Raw genomic sequence first — 21,109 nt, forward strand, 5'->3', positions numbered from 1 at the left:
ATGGCACTCTAGTGGAAAATGATCATGAGATGAGGAGTAGGAACTGTAATTCTTGGGGCCAACATTTATGTGACTATATGCACTGAGTGTTCTGTCTTTATACTTCTAAATTTAACATGTCCTATCTAGTTGTCATGGTTAAAAAACATAAGAGGCACTGTCCTGCATCATGGCAAACTGGCCACAGAGCCCCATTGGCACAGGTGGAGATGGCCCTGGGACAGCTGGAAGGGGGCCCTCGCCTGGCCTGGCCCCTGTCATCTTAGCAGCCCCGACTAGGGCCATGGCTGCTTCTGCTCCTGCTGCTCTGAGCCCATTGACTACCTGGCCCTGCAGCAAAGCAGAAGGAGGCAGAGATGGAGCTGGGGGTCTGCAGCCGCCTCGGCTGCCTGCTAGCCACAGCTGGCCCCATCTCAGCAGCCCAACAAGGCAGCAGATATTACACACCAGCTGCCCACCCTTGTGGGGCAACGGTACCTGAGCAACACGCAGGGCTGGGCAGGAGGCACCAGCCATGGTGGCGGTGTTCCCTGCATCACAAGGCTCCAGAAGCAAAGCTGTGCCACCCATTCTCATGTTGGTGGAGGCGGCAGTGGGGGAAGACGAGCTGTGGCATGCACACAGCCCTTGGCGCTGTCGCTCCACATCATCCTGCAAGGGCCTCCAGCCCACTCCCACCATCTCCCTTCCACAGCACAGCATCTGCTGGGGTGGTGGTGGGCCAGAGGCATGCATGGGATGATGCGGAGCAGCAGCAGTGAGGGGTGGGCATGCAGCAGAGCCTGCCTTTCCCCACCGCTGCCACCACTGGCACGAGGAGCTGCTGCCAGCCAGGCCTGGTGATGCAGGGTTCACTGCTGCTGCGGACACTGCCTCCTGCCTAGCCCCACACTCTGCCCAGGCACTGTTGCCCTATGAGGCTGGGCAGCTGGTGTGCGAGATCCGTTGCCTCTTCGGGCTGCTTTGGTGGGGCCAGCCACAGCCAGTAGGCAGCTGAGGTGGCTCCAGTCTCCCAGTTGCCCCTCTGCCTCCTCCTTCTTCCCTCCATGGCTGGCCAGTTGAGAGGCTTGGAGCAACAGGAGCAGCAGCAGCCACCATCCCCATCAGAGCCACTGAGTGGATGGGGCCCAGGCCGGGTGAGGGTCCCCTTCTGGCCATCCCGGGACTGTCTCCGCCTATGCCGATGGGGCTGTGCTGTGGAAGGGAGATGGCAGCAGCTCTGATTCCCCCCTGCCAGCCCCCCCAGCCCCCCCAGTGCCCTTCTACACAATCCTACATGACCATGGTATGGTTGAGAGTTTTGGCTGGCAGGGGAGTGGCTTTCCTCCATGGAGGCATCTCAGCCCTCCTGTCCCCCTGGCCAGACCCCCTCACCTTCCCACAACCAGGACCTGCTGACCCTCCCATCCTCCACCCACCCCAGTCTAAGACTCCTGCAACCCCCGAACCGTACCCTCCTGCCCCCCTAGATGGGACCTCCTGCCCCCACCCCAGCCAAGCCCCTGAGCAGCCCATCCCGACCAAGGCAGAGGGAGGGTGAGAGAGAGAACCGGTTGTTAAATTATTTGAAACCCATCACTGCTCACTCTCCTTTCTGACAGTTCAGGTCACATTGTCCAATGAGTCTTCCAACGGTTGTTATGAGAAGACAAAACATTTATTCAGTGACCTTGACGCTCACACTGATAGAAACCATCTGTGCATTCCAAACCTTTTCCCTGTCCCCCCACCCTAACTGTATGCAAGCTAGAAGCAGCATGGCAGCTCTAATGTGAGGGGTCTTCATAGCTTGGTTGTATGAATAGGTAAGTGAGTACAATTTTTAGTTAAGACAGAGAAAAATAGAAGTTGCAAACATGTATTTTTATGAATCCTGAGTCTCTGAGCAAACACGGCATATGGACCTTTTAAAAATAGTCAATTCACAACATTGTCTATGCTTTCTTATAACAATTCCTCTTCACTATTTGCAATAATTCCCATGCTACCTCTTCTGCTTTTTTTTTCTCCAGAGAGTCGAAATCCATGGAAAGTCACATAATCTACATTAAAACCATGGAAATTTAAGGCAGGTGGAGTTGCCCAAGGAAGAAGCCATACAATAGCCAGGTCTGATTTTGTTGATGCTGTTTAGTTTTTAAATTATTTGTTGAGAAACTATGCATTTATTTATTTTTGTATGCTACTATATTTGATAACTGCAGATAGTTAAACCATCCACAATGGTCAAGATTAAGTAATTAAGCTAAATTAGACAGATAATTTCATTAATTTCAGTATTAATTAAATCAATGAAATAAAATAGAATGGAATCATATGTGGATATGTGTCATCTTGCAAAAGGCTAATTTAATGGCTATCTCTATCTCAGTTACAAGTAGTTAAGATATGAACTTACCACAGCTAAGCTATTCAGGGAAGATCACAGCTAGTAAATCAACTAATCTGGTTCCATGTTCTCCAACAACCTACATTTTTCTTCTGTGTTATTTTGAAAGGGGGTTTCCCCATCACCATCTTTATTCCAGTAGAAAGATACATTTAATGCAAATAATGACTATTCCGAAGAAGTACGGAAATTATCACTCTCTCATTTTGAGTGTAAATTATCACCCTCTCATTTTGAGTCTTCCAGAATGAAGCTAAATGGGTAGTTACTGGGCTCCCTCTAGTGTTATTCATGCTCATGAATTTTCATCTTCAATTAATCGAGCTTTGTGAAATTTCGTAAGTAAATCAAAAAGAAACCAACTGGATTTATTAGTAAATAGTAATGATAATATATAACATACATTTTGTAATCTTCAGTATGAATTTTAATCAATTACAGATATTAAGAATTCTGATAATTTTGGAGCACAATGCTCCTCTCACCTTTTTCCCATGTTTATTTTGTAAATTAAGAGCAATTGTGATATCACTGCATACACTGCAGGGTTCCTCTTGTATAATAAACAGGCCTGTTTATGGAAATTATCATAACTCTATTCAGATTTGCTACATTTTTTAATCCCAACTGGATTTTACATGTACTGTATACACACATGTTTATGAGTAGACTCTGAACTTCATCAGAATACATGGGAATTACTTCAAAGCAGAAAACTCTACTGATTCTTGATAGAACTATGACTCGGGTCCATAGTGAAGAATAATGTGTGTGAATCAATTTGATAACCTAGGTATTAACTGCAACATTCTGTGAAACTGAACATTCTGCTTTCACAGGAAAGACTGTCAGCTAATGCAGTGAAATCACACAAAGCCTTCTTAACTGCATTAAGAAGTTTCAAAAGAAAAAAAGTGAAACAGCAAATCCTATTGCTTGATCAAAACTATTGAGTTTTACTCAAAATCTATCATTGCCTTTCTGTCTGATATTCTAGTAATTAGTATTAATTCATTAATTATAATATTATTTACAGTTTTTAAAAAGTGTCACTTATCTTTTTATATGATATTTTGTACGCTTAAATGTATGCATTTAGCCTTCTTGTTTGTGTATACATGTGTGTGTATGAGGGAGAGAGAGTAGCAACCGAGACAGGCAAATTACACCTTGTTGTGTATTTAATATAATCCCCACCCATTTCCTGATGTTATAAAAGCAATTAACTGCCCATGTTTTAGAGATGAATCTTCTAATATTTGTCTAATGGAGAAGCTTAGAAAATTAAGGAACTTTCATGGCAAAGGTATGGTGTGATAATTATTACACTGAGTTGGCTAGTTATATTAAGGTGTAGCATTATTCATTTTTTATGGACACAATGAAAATTGTAAACACTTTTCTTGTTGAGAATATATTGAACAGTTAATTCTTTTGAATACAATATGTAGGTAGACTGCAGCTGCAATTATTCATATACTTAGAAAAATGGCATATGTTATTTACATCTACTCTCCAGGCACAATCTTGGATTGCAGTTTGTAGAGTAGATTAAGAAGTGAAATAATAGAAAAACAACTATATTCATAGGAAAATATCTCTGAATTACTTCTTATATTTTTGCATTAAAATGTCATCCTTTATCACCGATCCTTAGACAAACTAGTATAAATTATCATCAGAGAATTTTTCATGATTTTTTTGTCGAAACATTTGTATGGATTCTTTCTCTCTAATCTCTGCTTCCTTTTTTAAACTATTTGTTTGGAAACACATGCCAAATGTGTAGACACCAAGAATAAATACATAATGAAAATTGCCCACACTGTTTTAATTAATGTATCCATTATCCAACTGAACTCATTCTGAATGGACTTTTTCATTATCTGTTAAATGTTAAGGAATTCTGGAAAAAGCCAGGCTTTATTTCACAAGAAAGACTCTACCATCTTTGGAAGAAAGGAAAAAATATGACTATGAGTTTGCAACTTCCACCTCCTTCCACGGGATCAACAATATTATTCATACCAAGAGCAAGATACGCAAGATCTTATGGATGGTAGTAGTCTTGGGCTCCATCGTCCTAGTTGCCTGGCAGGTTTATTGTCGTTTCTTCAATTATTTCAGCTGGCCCACCACCACCTCAGTTGTAGTTCAATATGTGGAGAATATTGAATTTCCTGCTGTAACATTTTGTAATCTGAACAGGTAAGGCACTATTTTCTTCTTTGTGTCTTAGATGATTTTAAGCTATGAAGATCACAATTGGACAACCATCAAGGCTAACAATTCTAGCATTTTAGAGTATGCATTTATATGAGTTAAAGGTTGCAAAATTGTAGCCAATGTAAAGTTAGATAATCTCTGTGTAATTCATCTTTGCATAGAAAAAAAACCCATAGACAGCATTGGGCTACTCAAGCATTCAGAATTTATATTTGCATTTCTGATTTATGCTTATAGGTTCCAAACTCAAGCAGTAGCTAACCTGAGCATCGTTTTCTTCCTATGGAGCATAGTATCAGGAGTTCTTCGTATGTTCAGTACTGATGATCAGTTTAGTCAAGAACTACAAGATTTTTTTCAAGGGAATCAAAATTTCAGCATCAAAGAATTCACAAGAGATAATGGTTTCTATCTCAACAGCAGCACATTGCTGAGTTGTGAATTTTTTGGGAAAAAATGCCATCCAAAGGTAATATTTTTGTTTTTATAAAAATGTACTATCCAAATGCTGAAATAAATGTAGTCTTGAAAGGCAATATTGTCTGAAAAAATATTGTCTGAAAACTGAAACACAGTTTTCTACCAGGGTAAGAGAATGCATATTTGGCTGTCAGAATGCTTATTTTGATTTTTAGCAAAGGGCTATATATGCAAAGTTAATAATGCGCCAAACAAATGCAATGTGATAATACATGCTAATATTTTAATTTTTTTATTATAGCCTTTTATCATTTTTATAAATAATTCAAGGCAGTGAACATATCCTCCTCCTAATTCCCAACAACAACTGTGTGAGGTGGGTTGGGCTGAAAGAGAGTGACTGGTTCAAAGTCACCCATATGGCTTTCATGGCAAAGGTGGAACTTAAATTCAGAGTCTTCTACTTCCTAGCCTGGTGCCTTAACCACTAGACCAACCTGGCTCTCAATATATCTTAAGGTTGGAGATTTTTTGCTCAGTGTTTCACCAATACATAAGGGTGTAGGTATACATTAGTGCAGGGGTTCTGCAACCTTGACAACTTTAAGACTTGTGGACTTCAGTTCCCAGAATTCTGGCAGCTGAAGTTCACAAGTCTTAAAGTTGTCAAGGTTGCAGACCCCTGCATTAGTGAATCACTCCACAGGTTTTTAATTCACAAAGTGAGTCTTGATTTTAATTCAAAAACTAATTCCCACTCATCCATCAAAAAAGGTCAGAACATAATTATTGAAATTTAAAAGCTCTTAACAAATAGTTCCCATAGATGTATGGTATTCCCAAGCAGATTGCACCTCATTAATATCTGGTTTTATTTATGCTAAATAAAAGCATTGTGACTAAAAACTCCCTAATTAAAATCCATTGATTTCACTGATGGGACCTTACTACAAGCCTAAGCATGATGAGACCTGCACTGATTGACTACTTTCAACAGAGCTAAAATTCAATCTTTAGTTTTTTTTAATAGAAAGATACTTGCAAAATGGTGTGTAGTACAAACTTCTTCATTCACTGACTTCTGTGGTACTAAAATGCCACAGGCAATAGCAACACCCAAAAGCTACAATGTCTGTGAGAAAATACTAACTCCATTTTTCTTTTTCTTTTCTTTTTTTTTGTGGAAGGACTTTGTTCATGTCTTTACTGAATATGGGAACTGCTTTACTTTTAATCATATTAAACTTCCTACAAGAAGAAGAGTTAGCCTTTCTGGAAGAGGCCTCAGTTTGATTTTTGATGTCAAACAGGTAGAGATATTCTCATGAATGTACCATTTTTGAAACTCCACTGGTTAGTGAACTACTATAATTCGTATTGCTATTTCCTTGCCAAGGTTAGCAAGTCATGGTGAGGGAAAAATCAAAGTTGGTGTCTGGGATGTAAGCTACCTGCTGTTTTTTTACCATTTTCCATTGATTAACTAGAGGGAACACTGGCCCATTTAATGAGGATGGTTGAATTTGGGGAACTAACCAGAGGGCAACTGCACTGGAACAAAATCTTATGTACAGTAGTTACATTTGCTATGATTAGCACAGTGTTTTTCAACCATAGCAACTCCTAGATGTGTGGATTTTGACATGACTGGCTGGGGAATTCTGATGGCTGAAGTCTACATACTGTATCTTAAAGTTGCCAAGGTGGAAAACACTGGTTTAGCCTAAAGAAGAGAAGGCTAAGTGCAGACATGTCTTTCAATACATGAAGAGATGTTACAGGGTATAAGGCAAGAACCAGTGAGAGGAAGCTTAATGGGGAAAGATTCAAACATGGAATAAAGAGAATTTTTCTCATTGTTTACGTTTACGTTTTATTTAATTTATATACCGCCCTTCTCCCTGGGGACTCAGGGCGGTTCACAGGGCATATAAATAAAAATACAGTACTATACAAAAGTTAAAACAAAGATTAAATCAGTGCCCAATTAAAAACAATAAAGCAATCTAAAATGACAATTTAAAACCCAGCTCCCCCATCAGGCCAGACCGGCCAATTCAAACAAATGGGTCTTCAGACCACGACGGAAAGTTCGGAGGTCCGATGCCGTCCGGAGCTCCACCGGCAGTTGGTTCCACAAAGCCGGGGCACCCACAGAGAAGGCTCTCCCCCTGGGGGCCGCCAGTCGGCATTCCCTGACCGGAGGCACCCTGAGGAGGCCCTCTCTGTGGGAACGCACAGGGCGGAGGGGAGTTGAAGCCGGCAGCAGGTGGTCCCCGAGGTACCCCGGACCCATGCCATGTAGGGACTTGAAGATCATAACCAAGACCTTGAACCTCACCCGGAAGACAACTGGTAGCCAATGCAGCTCGCGGAGCAAAGGTGTAACATGGGAGTACCGGGAAACTCCCAAGACAACTCTCGCGGCCGCATTCTGTACCAGTTGGAGCCTCCGAGTGGTCTTCAAGGGAAGCCCCATGTAGAGAGCATTACAGTAGTCAAGGCGAGAGGTCACGAGCGCATGAGTGACCGTGCACAGGGCATCCCGGTCCAGATAGGGCCGCAACTGGCGCACCAGGCGAACCTGGGCAAAAGCCCCCCTAGTCACGGCCACTACATGATCTTCTAGGGTAAGCCGTGAATCTAGGAGGACTCCCAAGTTGCGAGTCCTATCCACGGGGGGTAAGAGCTCACCCCCCATAGAAAGAGATGGAACATTTTGAATGTCCCGGGATGCCGGAATGCACAGCCACTCAGTCTTGTCAGGGTTGAGCTGAAGTCTGTTCCTTCCCATCCAGACCCGAACCGCCTCCAGGCAACGGGACATCACAGCGAGGGCATCACTGGGGTGGTTTGGGGTCGAAAAGAAAAGTTGGGTATCATCGGCATATTGATGATACCCAACTCCAAAACCACGAATGATCTCACCCAGCGGTTTCATGTAGATGTTGAACAGGAGAGGCGAGAGAACCGACCCCTGAGGAACTCCACAAACGAGAGACCTAGGGGCCGATCTCTGCCCCCCTGCCAACACCGACTGCGAACGTCCCAGGAGATAGGAGGAGAACCACCGAAGAACTGTGCCTCCCACTCCCAATCCCCTGAGACGCCGCAGCAAGATACCATGGTCGATGGTATCGAAAGCCGCCGAGAGGTCTAATAGGACTAGGACAGAGGAATATCCCCTGTCCCGAGCCCTCCAGAGATCATTCACCAGAGCGACCAATGCCGTCTCCGTGCTGTACCCGGGCCTGAAACCTGATTGGTAGGGGTCCAGATAATCCGCTTCATCCAGGACCAGAGGGAGCTGATGCGCCACCACACTCTCAACAACCTTCGCAAGAAAGCGAAGGTTGGAGACTGGACGAAAGTTGTTCAATACAGCTGGGTCCAAGGCAGGCTTCTTGAGGAGAGGTCTCACCACCGCCTCCTTCAAGACAGTGGGGAAATAACCCTCACTCAAAGAAGCAGATATAACCGCCTGGAGCCAGCCTCGTGTCCTCTCCCTAGCTGCATAAACCAGCCAGGAAGGGCACGGATCCAACAAACATGTGGAGGAGCTCAGCCTCCCCATAATCCTGTCCACTTCATCAGGGGTCACAGAATCAAACTCTTCCCAGATAACATTGACAAGACCGCCCGTGTCCTGATCGCCTGACTCTGCCCAGCTGGAGTCCAAACCGGTCCGAATCCGAGCGCTTTTATCCGACAGATGTTGACTAAATTCCTCGGCACGACCCTGCAAGGGATCCTCCCTCACCTCCTGATTAAGAAGTGAGCGAGTCACCCTAAACAGGGCGGCCGGGCGATTATCTGCGGACGCAATGAGGGTAGAGAAGTAATTACACCTCGCCACCCTCATCGCTGCGAGATAAGACCTAATATAGGTTCTTAACCGCAACCGGTCGGGTTCGGATCGGCTCGACCTCCAACAGCTCTCTAGGCCCCGTTTCCGACGCTTCATCTCCCGGAGCTCCTCGGAGAACCATGGAGCTCGCTGGGATCTGCGCCAGGTCAGGGGCCGCAAGGGTACAACCCGGTCAAGTGCCTCAGTGGCTGCCCTTTCCCAGGTTTCCACTAAGGCATCCGCCGAGCTGTGAGCAATGGAGGCAGGTGGGGACCCCAGCGCCACTTGGAATCTATCAGGATCCATTAAGCGTCTGGGGCGGTACCATCTAATTGGTTCCATATCCCCACGGCGGGGGATGGCAAAACGGAAGACCATCCGCAGGAGGGGATGATCGGTCCATGACAGGGGCATAATAAATGGAGAGCCCCCACCAAGATCATCCAACCACCGTCCAGATAAAAAAAAATCAGGTCAAGGGTGTGGCCTCCCTCATGAGTTGGTTCAGAAATTACTTGCGTCAGGTCCATGGCCGTCATGGAAGCCATGAACTCCCGAGCTAGCTCAGATGAGCCTCCCAGGGATAGTAGATTGAAGTCTCCCAAAACTATAAGTTTGGGAAACTCAACCACCAACCCTGAGAGGATATCGAGCAGCTCGGGCAGGGCTGCCGCTGTACGACTAGGCGAAATGTACGTCAGCAGCAAACCCAACTGCGCCCCAGAACCAAATCTCACAAAGAGAGACTCACACCCGACTATCTGAGAAACGGTGGTCTCCCGCGGACATAAGGTCTCCCTAATAATAACCGCCACTCCCCCACCCCTACCTTGAGCTCTTGGCCGGTGCAGCACCCGGAAGCCTGGTGGGCTATTGTGTGAGCTATTAAACAGAGGAACAAATTTATAGATGTTCCATCACTGTACTTTTTCAAGAACAGGATGTCCACAACAGGATGGGCTTCCTGCAATGGGATGAGGGTTGATTAGATTACCTTAAAGAATTTAATACCCCATTATATTAGAATGATTCAATGCCTATCATTCCCAATCAGCTGGCATTATTGTGGTCTTGTTGAGATTAATGAGATGTGTGGAGGCAATAGATTGGGGAATGCCAAATTGTATGAATTTATCAGAATGTTTTGAACTTAATTATACTACCTTTAAGCATTGGGAAAGTTTGAATGTGCTAGTTTATTGTTTCAGCTATATAGTGCAATCTCATACATGCTGCAACTCCAAAAGAGCAGGTCCAAAAATACCCAGCAGGATATTGCTTATTATCAGGCTTCCTTCAAACTAGCAGTGACTTGCTTAAGTACTCTATGGAGCCCAGTCTAGTCTACATTCTTGTCCCCGCCTCTTAGAAATATTCAAATACAATTTTTAAAATACATTTAAAATGCACTTAAATGCATTTAATATATAAAATGCTATTTTTGAAACTCAAATACATGACAAACACTAAATTCTGATCATAGGGGTTTTCAATCTTTACGTTTATGATTTGAGCATGTTAAAGTGAGCTTTGAATGAGAATTAATGATACAAAATATCAAATAATTGTGTCTTTAGTTACATTTGGGCACAATAAATTTCTTACCCTTAAAGAGTTAATATGATTGTAACTTAGGAATTCCTATACACAAAAGTGCAACAATATATAGCAAGATATAGCAAGATGCAATATCTTTCTTTCAAAGTGCAGTATGGAAAATTAAAGAAATTTCTGCATACTGAGAAATGATGTCAGCACTGGGAGCAGGGGGCACTAATGCTATTATGTGCATCATGATATCATGGTTCAAATGACTTTAATAACGTATTGGTATCTAGCAGATGTTTGTGATGAGAGAATCTACTGTATTCTTGCAGTTATCAAATATTAGAAGCAATAGGTTGCATGCTTTTAACCTGTATTCTTTGTCAGGGCATTTTCCATTGTTTAATTTCCTGTAAGTTTTCACTGTATTTGGGTAATTCTGAAACATCGATCACTTCATTTTACAGTCCAGATTCCAAGATATGTAGATAAAGTTTGAATGGTCATTTGTATGGTAGTCACAAAAACATAAACCTAAGATTATCCTAAAGTCTGTACATTTTACTTTTGCTTTTGTTTGCACTTTTGGTCAGTGACCATAATTAAAACTATTTGCATTTGCTCAGACCTAATGGGACTGGTTGTCCAGTAAATGTGTATAGAACTACAATCTTAATCTGTATGGTTGAAGGATAATTAACAATAAAAATGACACATTACATAATATAGCAATACCTCATACCAATATAGTTCATATTGTTTTGTTTCAGTTCATCAACACTGTAGGTAATTTTGCAGGAGAGCAGTTAACAGATCACTGACATGGAATTTATCCCATCTATTTTACTATATCTTTCTCTAAATAATCTTATTAGGGTCAGTTCACTGATGATCCTAATCTTGGTTTTGTTGATGCTGGCATAACTTTTGCTATCCACTCACCTAAAGAACCTCCCCGATTTGATGGTTTAGGTGTTTTTACACCAGTGGGGATGCATGCCCATGCTGCAATCCAAGAGGTAAAAGTAAGTATTAGCACTTGATATGCAAAATGGGATTCAATATTATTTTATTTTTTATATTTTAAACAAATCAAAAATAAAATATATGATTTGTATAGTTATAACAATCTCGTTTTAAAGAGATTACAGACCTTTAGGATTTAGTTTGCAAAATAATTGTTGATCTGCATAGTTAAATCAAATTCAGTCCTGATAATGAACTGCTTTACTATAAAATAAGGGTTAGATTAGGTTTATGATTAGGGAATAGAAGGGATAAAAAAGTAGCATTTTTAAAAGTTACATTGAGATAGGACCATGATTCTGCTATAAAGCAAAATGTGCATATCTCCACAGTAGCTTTTTTATTTATTTCAGCCTAGGAATATAATTCACATTATGTTCAGGTATGTTTTGTATTCAAAGATGATTTGTGCTGAAAATGTTTATTTTACAGTAATTATTTTTCTGGGCTTAATTTTTAAAAGTTGTTCATTCAACACTTTGCTATTGAAATTGATGCCATTTTCTCAAAATAAAACTTCCTTTTTTCACGTCAGACAATTATCCAAGAATACCCTTGGGGAGAATGCAACCCAGACATCAAGCTTCAGCATCATCAAATCTACAGTACATATGGATGTCTACAAGAATGCAAGGGCCACCTTATACAAAAGCACTGTGAATGTTTACCTTTTATGCTGCCAGGTACAACTTGGCAGATGTACTTATTTTACAAAGGGGAGTCTGGGTTAAGAAAAATCCAATAATACTGTAGGAATCATGATTGGAGAAAAAAGCTACCAAGATGTCTAAAGGCAGATGTTACAATACATTTAGATTAAAATACAAATGGGTAAAGTTCAAAACAGAACTATATAAATGTGACATATCACAATTAATGCAACAGTGAAGTATAAGGATACCTCTGTTATGGAGAGAGTGGACATTCTATTTTTGCTCCACATAGACCTTCTCAGGGAAAACTTCAAAGGAGATATAAGTACTGGAAAAAATGGCTGAAATTGCCATTTGATTCATCAATGGAATCTTTCTTTCTCCTATATAAAGAGATCTTATATGCGTCCTGTGAGTGTATATAAAGCTGAATTGTTAGATGAACGGAAATATAAGTTTGAAAGTGCTGTTCATACTTTTGTTTATATTTCTCATTTTCATTTACTGTAACTGTCGTGTGCACCTGTTGAAAAGGAAATGGCACAGAATGTGACTTGGAGAAATTTTACAGCTGTGTTTCTCCTACTTTGTGTGAGTATAACTAATAAATAAGTATCACAAAACTAAAAACTGGTTCAAAAATTCCATTGTAGCTATACCAAATTATACCTAGTTAGATCACTAAGATATGGACATGATAATATGACCATTGGGTGAATGTTGGTAAATGACCTGAGCTCCTGCACCACTCTTGTAAGATTCAGTAAGATATGATACTAGAATGTAACGTAGGGTTTTCCTAACTATACGCATATCACAATTACCTAAATGCATCAGACATAATTATAAGGATTAGAAAACAGGTTAACAAGAGTCTGGCATTTACATTGATGGAAATAGCAAATTAAGGAAAATATGCAGGGTATGGCTTCTTGAATTCTTTCCAACTCTGACCAGCACTGGACAGTACGTGGTGGACTCTGCATGCACTGCTCTAGATACTGTGATCAGTACGAATAGGTATTTAGAATGGAGCACTTGGTAATAGTCTGAGAAGCTGTACAACTGTCTCTGGTGCAGTTATTTTCTGAGTGTTTTTCTGCACATTCCCAAATAGGATCCATTGAAATTTTGGAACGTATTAATTTTGCTAGCTTCTACACCATTCCAATTTGATCCTATTCCACTTAGGTTTTTTTCAGGGTGAACCTGTCTATGTACATAAAGAATCTTCAGCCTCTTTACCTAATTTTGTTCTGCTGGGTTGCAAAGAATACAAAATGAAACCAGTGCACTTGGACATCAGTCAATATTTTATTGATATAAATAATTTGGTATCTCTCCTTCTGTGTGTGTACTGTTTTTTTCATTTTAGATAAAATAGAATTGATGGGATTGTGTACAGTAGGAACACATAATTCCACATGTCCAGTACCATGTGAAGAAACAGATTACCCAATCACCATCTCGTATTCAACTTTTGCAAGTGAACAAGCCCTGAAATTCCTATCTGCAAAGCTGAAGAAAAACACAGAATATGCCAGGTATTTTTCTTTTATCATATAGTTAAACCATAGACAGATTTCAGGTTTAGTTTCACTCCATATACAGCACTTGCTTAATAGTGTTGGGCCCAGAAGCTAAGCAAAAATTGGCCTAGTAACTACTTTTGCAGGAAACAATAACAATAAAAACCCAATAAAAGTAATAGCAAACCAATCATGGTCCAAAGAGCAGCTTGGATATAACCATGCATTCAGCAGGATTTTTTAGTTTTTATTTTTACTTTTTTTAATATGAAAACATTGGATTAAAGACCCTTAAATTTTATCATGATTGTGATGTCACCTGGCAGTGCAATCCCAGCTCTTTCTCAGTGTGTTCTGACCTTGGAACCACTAATGGAAAAAGGAACTAGATGTAAATAAATGTTTCCATCTGTTCCTTATTCTATATATATTATATATTGATAATATCTTGGGCTAGGCCACATTTTTATTGGTCCCTGAAAGGACTATAGGCCAACCTTTTTTTTTGCCAAATTGTATTAGAATTATTTGCTTTGAAAGATGACATATTTAACTCTTTCCTCAGTTTAGTACCATTGTTGCATTCTTATTTACTAATATAATCCAAGAACTGTTATGATTTATTTAGGAGAAGAAAATCAGTGTGAAGATTCCAGGGTGGGCAAGATTGAAAAAAAAATCATTCTAGAAAAAGCATCCCCCTGTGTCATTGCAATGATAAAAACTGTACTTGCTTTATATCAAAAACAGGAGTGGCCTGGATCTTTTTTTGCAGACTGAGTTTCCTATCAACATTTTTATTTAATTTATTCTGACATTTGATTGTCCACAAATGGAGCTCTATCTTGCAATTACTCAGTGAAGCTTGACAAATTACAGGAAAATATTTCTGTTCCCAAGTACTTAACCAACATGAATCTAGCAAACATATTAATAAGCAAACATAATAAACATTATAAATGGTCATCTAATTGTCATTCATTGATTAAAAAAACAAAAGTTAAAAAGTTAAAAAAATAGCTGTAAGCCATAGGTAAAGAGTACTAGCATATCTATTGTGTCAGCAATCATAAAAATGGTGCCCATTAGCAAAACCATTAAGTAATTATAAGACAAAGTGTTCTGAAGAGAAAAATATTACCTAAGAAAGTAGTTGTTGCATTAAAGAATCCTGAATTTTCAGAACTAGGCAAAAAATAGGCAGTCTTTTTATTATTTAAGAATCTACAGTCAAAGAACAAAAAGAAAAAAAAGACACCCAATGTTAAAATAAAAAATAGCTAGGCTAAAAAGCCTGTGGACAGCTGGAATTAAATATCCAATGGCATCTGAACACCATTGCTCTGCCACAGAATTTAGCTACCTTCCCAGATATTAAATCAGTATTGTATTATGCATTATCAGTTATATTCTTCTGTTTGTCATGGCCATGAAGCCCAGGAGGAGACATCCAGTTATGAGGCCACTGCCATACCTCCATAGACATTTTGCATATAATATAAGGGATTGTGTGTATATGTTTACTTTTCTTTGTCATGTTTTCATCATACAATAAATAAATAACAATATTGGTTATTTGCATACTGGAATTGATGTGATTACAAAGTGCTCTGCATGGGGATGCCCTTGAAAAGCATCTAGAAATTTCAACTGATCCAGAATGTAGCAGCATAGACTTGTTATATCTCTGCTTTGTGAGCAACACTGGCTCCCAGTATGCTTGCAGATATACTTCAAAATACAGGTTGTCAGCTCTCAACCTTTCATGGCATGGGGCCAGGTGATTTATGGGACTACATCTCTCTGATTGCTTCTACCTATCTAATTAGATCCAGGAATCTAAGACTCCCATTGATTAAAAAAGTGCTATCTTGCAGAACCCAGAAAGCAGGTCTTTTCTGTCACAATACTTGCCCTTTGAACATCATAGCCCTGAGATCTGATTGGTCCTGAACACTTTTCAGAAGGTTTTGAAGACATAGATATGTTTCTAGACAGGGGTTTGAATAATTTGTTGGAACCTCTCTGTTGTGATTTGAAATGATTATAGATTTTTTTAGTTGCTTTCATAGGTTTTAAAATATTGTTTTGATGTACAGTGGTACTTTAATATGTATTTATTTATTTTATTTTATTATATTTGTATACTGCCCTTTCCCGAAGGACTCAGGGCAGTTTACAGGGTGATTAAAACAAAAAATACAAAAGTTAAAAACAGATTAAAAAATTATATCCATCCCTGAACAAATAAAACCCCAGTTAAAATTAAAATTAAAATTCTCAGCCTGGGCCAGAGAGCTCGAAGAGCCAGGTCTTCAGGTCCCGGCGAAACGAACGGAGGTCGGGGGCGGTCCTAAGCTCCACTGGCAGCTGGTTCCAAAGGGCAGGCGCACCCACTGAGAAGGCCCTATCCCTGGGTGTTGTCCGCCGGCAGTCTCTTACCGGCGGTACCCTGAGAAGACCCTCCTTGTGGGAGTGCACTGGACGAAGGGAGCTTGATGCTGGCAGCAGGTGTTCCCTCAGATAACCCGGACCCAAGCCATTTAGGGCTTTATAGGTCATCACCAGCACCTTGAATCTCACCCGGAGGGCAACCAGGAGCCAATGCAGCTCGCGGAGTAGAGGTGTTACATGGGAGTATCGGGAAACCCCCATCACAACTCGCGCGGCCGCATTCTGCACCAGCTGAAGCCTCCGAGTGGTCCTCAAGGGCAGCCCCATGTAGAGAGCATTGCAGTAGTCTAAACGGGAGGTCACAAGCGCATGAATGACTGTGCGTAGGGCATCTCAGTTCAGATAGGGTCACAACTGGCGCACCAGGCGAACCTGGGCTAAAGCCCCCCTGGTCACGGCTCCTTGTTGTTGTTAGTTGTGAAGTCGTGTCCGACCCATCGCGACCCTATGGACAATGCCTTCCTGTCCTCTACCATCTTCTGGAGTCCATTTAAGCTCACGCCTACTGCTTCAGTGACTCCATCCAGCCAAATATCTGCATCCAGGCTCTTCTCCAGTGAGTCCTTCCTTCTCATTAGATGGCCAAAGTATTTGAGTTTTAGCTTCAGGATCTGGCCTTCTAAAGAGCAGTCAGGGTTGATCTCCTCTAGGACTGACCGGTTTGATCGCCTTGCAGTCCAAGGGACTCGCAGGAGTCTTCTCCAGCACCATAGTTCAAAGGCTTCAATTCTTTGGCGCTCAGCCTTTCTTATGGTCCAGCTTTCACTGCCATACATTGCAACTGGGAAGACCATAGCCTTGACTATATGCACTTTTGTTGACAGGGTGATATCTCTGCTTTTTAGTGTGCTGTCTAGATTTGCCATGGCTTTCCTCCCCAGGAGCAAGCGTCTTTTAATTTCTTGACTACAGTCCCCATCTGCAGTGATCTTGGAGCCCAGGAAAGTAAAATCTGTCACTACCTCCATTTCTTCCCCATCTATTTGCCAGGAATTGAGAGGGCCAGATGCCATGATCTTGGTTTTCTTAATGTTTAGTTTCAACCCAACTTTTGCACTCTCCTTCTTCACTCGCAACAAGAGGCTCTTTAGTTCCTCTTCACTTTCTGCCATTAGAGTGGTATCATCTGCATATCTTAGGTTGTTGATGTTTCTTCCGGCAATCTTAATTCCAACTTTTGATTCATCTAGCCCTGCCTTTCTCATGATGTGCTCTGCATATAAGTTAAATAGGCAAGGCGACAGTATACAGCCTTGCCGGACTCCTTTCCCAATTTTGAACCAATCAGTGGTTCCGTGTCCAGTTCTTACTGTTGCTTCTTGGCCTGCATATAGGTTTCTCAAGAGACAAATAAGATGGTCTGGTATGCCCATCTCTTTAAGGACTTGCCAGAGTTTGTTATGATCCACACAATCAAAGGCTTTAGCATAGTCAATGAAGCAGAAGTAGATGTTTTTCTGGAACTCTCTAGCTTTCTCCATGATCCAGCGTATGTTAGCAATTTGATCTCTAGTTCCTCTGCCTCTTCGAAATCCTGCCTGTACTTCTGGTAGTTCTCGATCCACATACTGCTGGAGTCTAGCTTGTAGAATTTTAAGCATAACTTTACTAGCATGAGAAATGAGTGCAATGGTGCGATAGTTTGAACATTCTTTGGCACTGCCTTTCTTTGGAATTGGAATGTAAACTGATCTTTTCCAATCCTGTGGCCACTGTTGAGTTTTCCAAATTTGCTGGCAAATTGAGTGTAGCACTTTTACTGCATCGTCTTTTAAGATTTTGAATAGCTCAGCTGGAATACTGTCACCTCCACTAGCTTTGTTGTTGCTCAGCTTTTCTAAGGCCCACTTCACTTCACATTCTAGGATGTCTGGCTCGAGGTCAGTGACCACCTCATTGTGATTATCAGGGACGTTAAGCTCATTCTTGTATAGTTCTTCTGTGTAATTTTGCCACCTCTTCTTAATCTCTTCTGCCTCTGTTAGGTCCCTGCCATTTTGGTCTTTAAAATTGAGTTGTGAATCCAGGAGGACGCCCAAGTTGCGAGCCCTATCAACGGGGGGTAACACCTCACCCCCCATCGTTAGAGGTGGAATAGTCTGGTTAGCCCAAGATGCTGATATGCACAGCCACTCAGTCTTGGCAGGATTGAGACGAAGCCTGTTTCTCCCCATCCAGACCTGGACCGCCTCCAGGCAACGGGACATCACGGCGAGGGCATCGCTGGGTTGGTTCGGGGTGGAAAGAAAAAGTTGGGTATCATCAGTGTACTGATGATACCCCACCCCAAAACCACGAATGATCTCACCCAGCGGCTTCATATAGACGTTGAACAGGAGGGGCGAGAGAACCGACCCCTGAGGAACTCCACAAACGAGAGGCCTCGGGGCGGATCTCTGCCCTCCCGTCAACACTGACTGCGAACGGCCCAGGAGATAGGAGAAGAACCACCGTAAAACAGTGCCTCCCACTCCCAACCCCCTGAGACACCACAGTAGGATACCATGGTCGATGGTATCAAAAGCCGCTGAGAGATCTAATAGGACCAGGACAGAGGAACAACCCCTGTACCGAGCCCACCAGAGATCATTCACCAGCGCAATCAATGCCGTCTCCGTGCTGTATCCGGGCCTGAAACCCGATTGGTACGGGTCCAGATAATCAGTTTCCTCCAGGAACAGAGGAAGCTGATGCGCCACCACACTCTCAACAACCTTCGCCAAAAAGCAAAGGTTGGAGACTGGACGATAGTTATTTAAAACAGAATGGTAGAATCGTAGCTTGGTAGCTTGGTACTTGGTACTACATCTCTCTGATTGCTTCTACCTATCTAGCTTCTACCTATCTAGCTTGGTACTCAACTGCTATGAAACTCATTGAATTTGGTACTCAATGCATTTTGATGTGAAAATTTTGTCCTGGTAATCATTATTTGTTTAGTACTCAATGCATGAGCTAGAATTTTTCATTGTCAGCTGCCTTGTGACTCACTACATTATTCCTTATGGGAAAAATTTGTTTGGTACTCATCACGTCTCCCAGTACTGTTAATTGTATTTTTATATCTTGTTGGACATTAGATTGCTATGGCAAATGAATAGCCATGTAAATTGAATAAATACATATTTCCATGTATGCATACACTTTCAAGAGTATATAATTGACCATAATTTCATTGTCTGAACACACACACACACTTCTTAGGAGATATTATTAAATCTACTAGTCACTGATGGCAAAACATCTAAAAGCAGTAGCAACTTCATACTACTCAAGGCAATTTTCACTACACATAAAAAGTAAAATAAAATGTAATGATTCTGAATTCAAAATTTAGAAAAACTATTAGTTTGGAATTAGAAACATAATTCTTGCATTTTAATAACCAATTTTAAGTGAACAATACTGAAAGCCTGCCACACATCTTTCATTTTAATTAAAATCCTGAGTTGATTGGATCAGGCATCCTCCCACTCTCTCTTTCTGTCTTTCTCTCTCAGCTAACTTATATTAACTAAGCCCATTACCATCAAGAACCTATTATAATTATTTCACTGAAGATTTAATTTCTGCTGCCAGAGTAGGAAGGGATACTTGTGAGACTTACTGTCTCATTCCAAAACTTGCTTAAATTTGATGATATATGCCTTGCTTGGGTTAATATGAAGAAGCCGATCAATCTAGGCATCCAAATGTCTTAAGCTAATGATGCAAAGCAGCAGTAGGACCAGGGCTTTTTTTCTCATACAACGCTCAGAACGGAGTTCCGGCACCTTTTTTGGATGGAACCTTGTAGGGTAGGCAAGGCGGGTTGTATGACATGTGTGAGTTCCGGCACCTTTTTCTTTTACAAAAAAGCACTGAGTAGGACCAATATTCTAATCCAAGTTGTCTATGTTCCTGCTTTGTCAATGCTTAAAATTTTCTTCACAATTCAGAGACTTATTATGATCTGAAAAACTGGGTATAAGAAGCCACTAAAACATAACAGGTTTGATGCAGTGAACATGAATTTGGGCAAACTCCAACAGACAGTGGAGGAGAGGGAGGCTTGCCATGCTATGGTCCATGGGGTCATGAAGAGTCAAACACGGTTTAGTGACTGAACCAGAAATATTGTTTACTTTTACAGGTTAAAGTGTGCTGTCAGCTATTAATTGATTCTTTTTCCCTATGTAGAAAGAAAAGCATAGTTAAACTGACAACACATTATCTTTATAACCCTTAGGAATAATCTTGTATATATTGACATTAAATACCACAATTTGAATTACAAAATGACCCAGCAGCAGAAGGCCCTGAGTGTATCAGAACTATTAGGTAAGTATTCTATAATTACATTTTATATCTGCTATTGCTAGTTCAGATAAAGCTGAATAATATGTAATTAACTTTATGGTTCTTATTTTATTAAAATTTGCTTATATTCAACTCTAATATAAAAATAGATGAGAATATAAGGATAAACAAAATATATAAAACCCACAGGCCTATAGTGAATAAGTTTTTATCATGTTTTGGTCTCATTGACATCAAGTATGTTCACAGGACTAAGGTACCAGTATCATATCTCCAAGTTAGGTAACATGTCAATATGGAGAAAATGGCCAGCTGACATGCATTTTCATTCTGAACTATAAATATAATATATTCTGTGCTGATGAGATCAAGTTGTTAATATATATAGTATTAAATTATATTGACTCCAAAGTAAGTTATTTCTGATTAAATAAGGATATAATTGCACTTTAAAAACACTAGATTGATAAATTTGTGGCTTTCATTGCAGCTGATATTGGTGGTCAACTGGGCTTATTTTGTGGAGCTAGTATGATTACCATAATTGAAATTGTCGAATATGTTTTCACCAACTTCTGTTGGATGTGTGTTTTTCTTCTACTAAAAGCACCAAAATTGCCTGATTGGAACACTTCAAATCAGAATGAACAAATGCACAAGAGAAGAATACAAGAATGCTAAGACCTTGCAGAAAACAAATTAAAAGTGATGTAGACACCCC

The 21,109-nt window shown here is 40.9% G+C and overlaps 1 protein-coding gene across 1 annotated transcript; it reads left to right on the forward strand.

The window, feature by feature from the left end:
• Positions 1-1,046: 1,046 nt before the first annotated feature.
• Positions 1,047-21,069, forward strand: ASIC5 (acid sensing ion channel subunit family member 5; the record flags this gene model as incomplete). Its single annotated transcript, XM_083368071.1, has 10 exons — positions 1,047-1,136; positions 1,470-1,536; positions 4,291-4,597; positions 4,853-5,084; positions 6,223-6,345; positions 11,303-11,452; positions 11,989-12,136; positions 13,482-13,650; positions 20,318-20,409; positions 20,879-21,069. 10 exons carry the CDS (start codon positions 1,047-1,049, stop codon positions 21,067-21,069), a joined length of 1,569 nt encoding a protein of 522 aa, XP_083224197.1.
• Positions 21,070-21,109: the final 40 nt, after the last annotated feature.

The sequence above is a fragment of the Vipera ursinii genome (assembly GCF_947247035.1).
Source record: "Vipera ursinii genome assembly, chromosome: 7".
NCBI lineage: Eukaryota > Metazoa > Chordata > Lepidosauria > Squamata > Viperidae > Vipera > Vipera ursinii.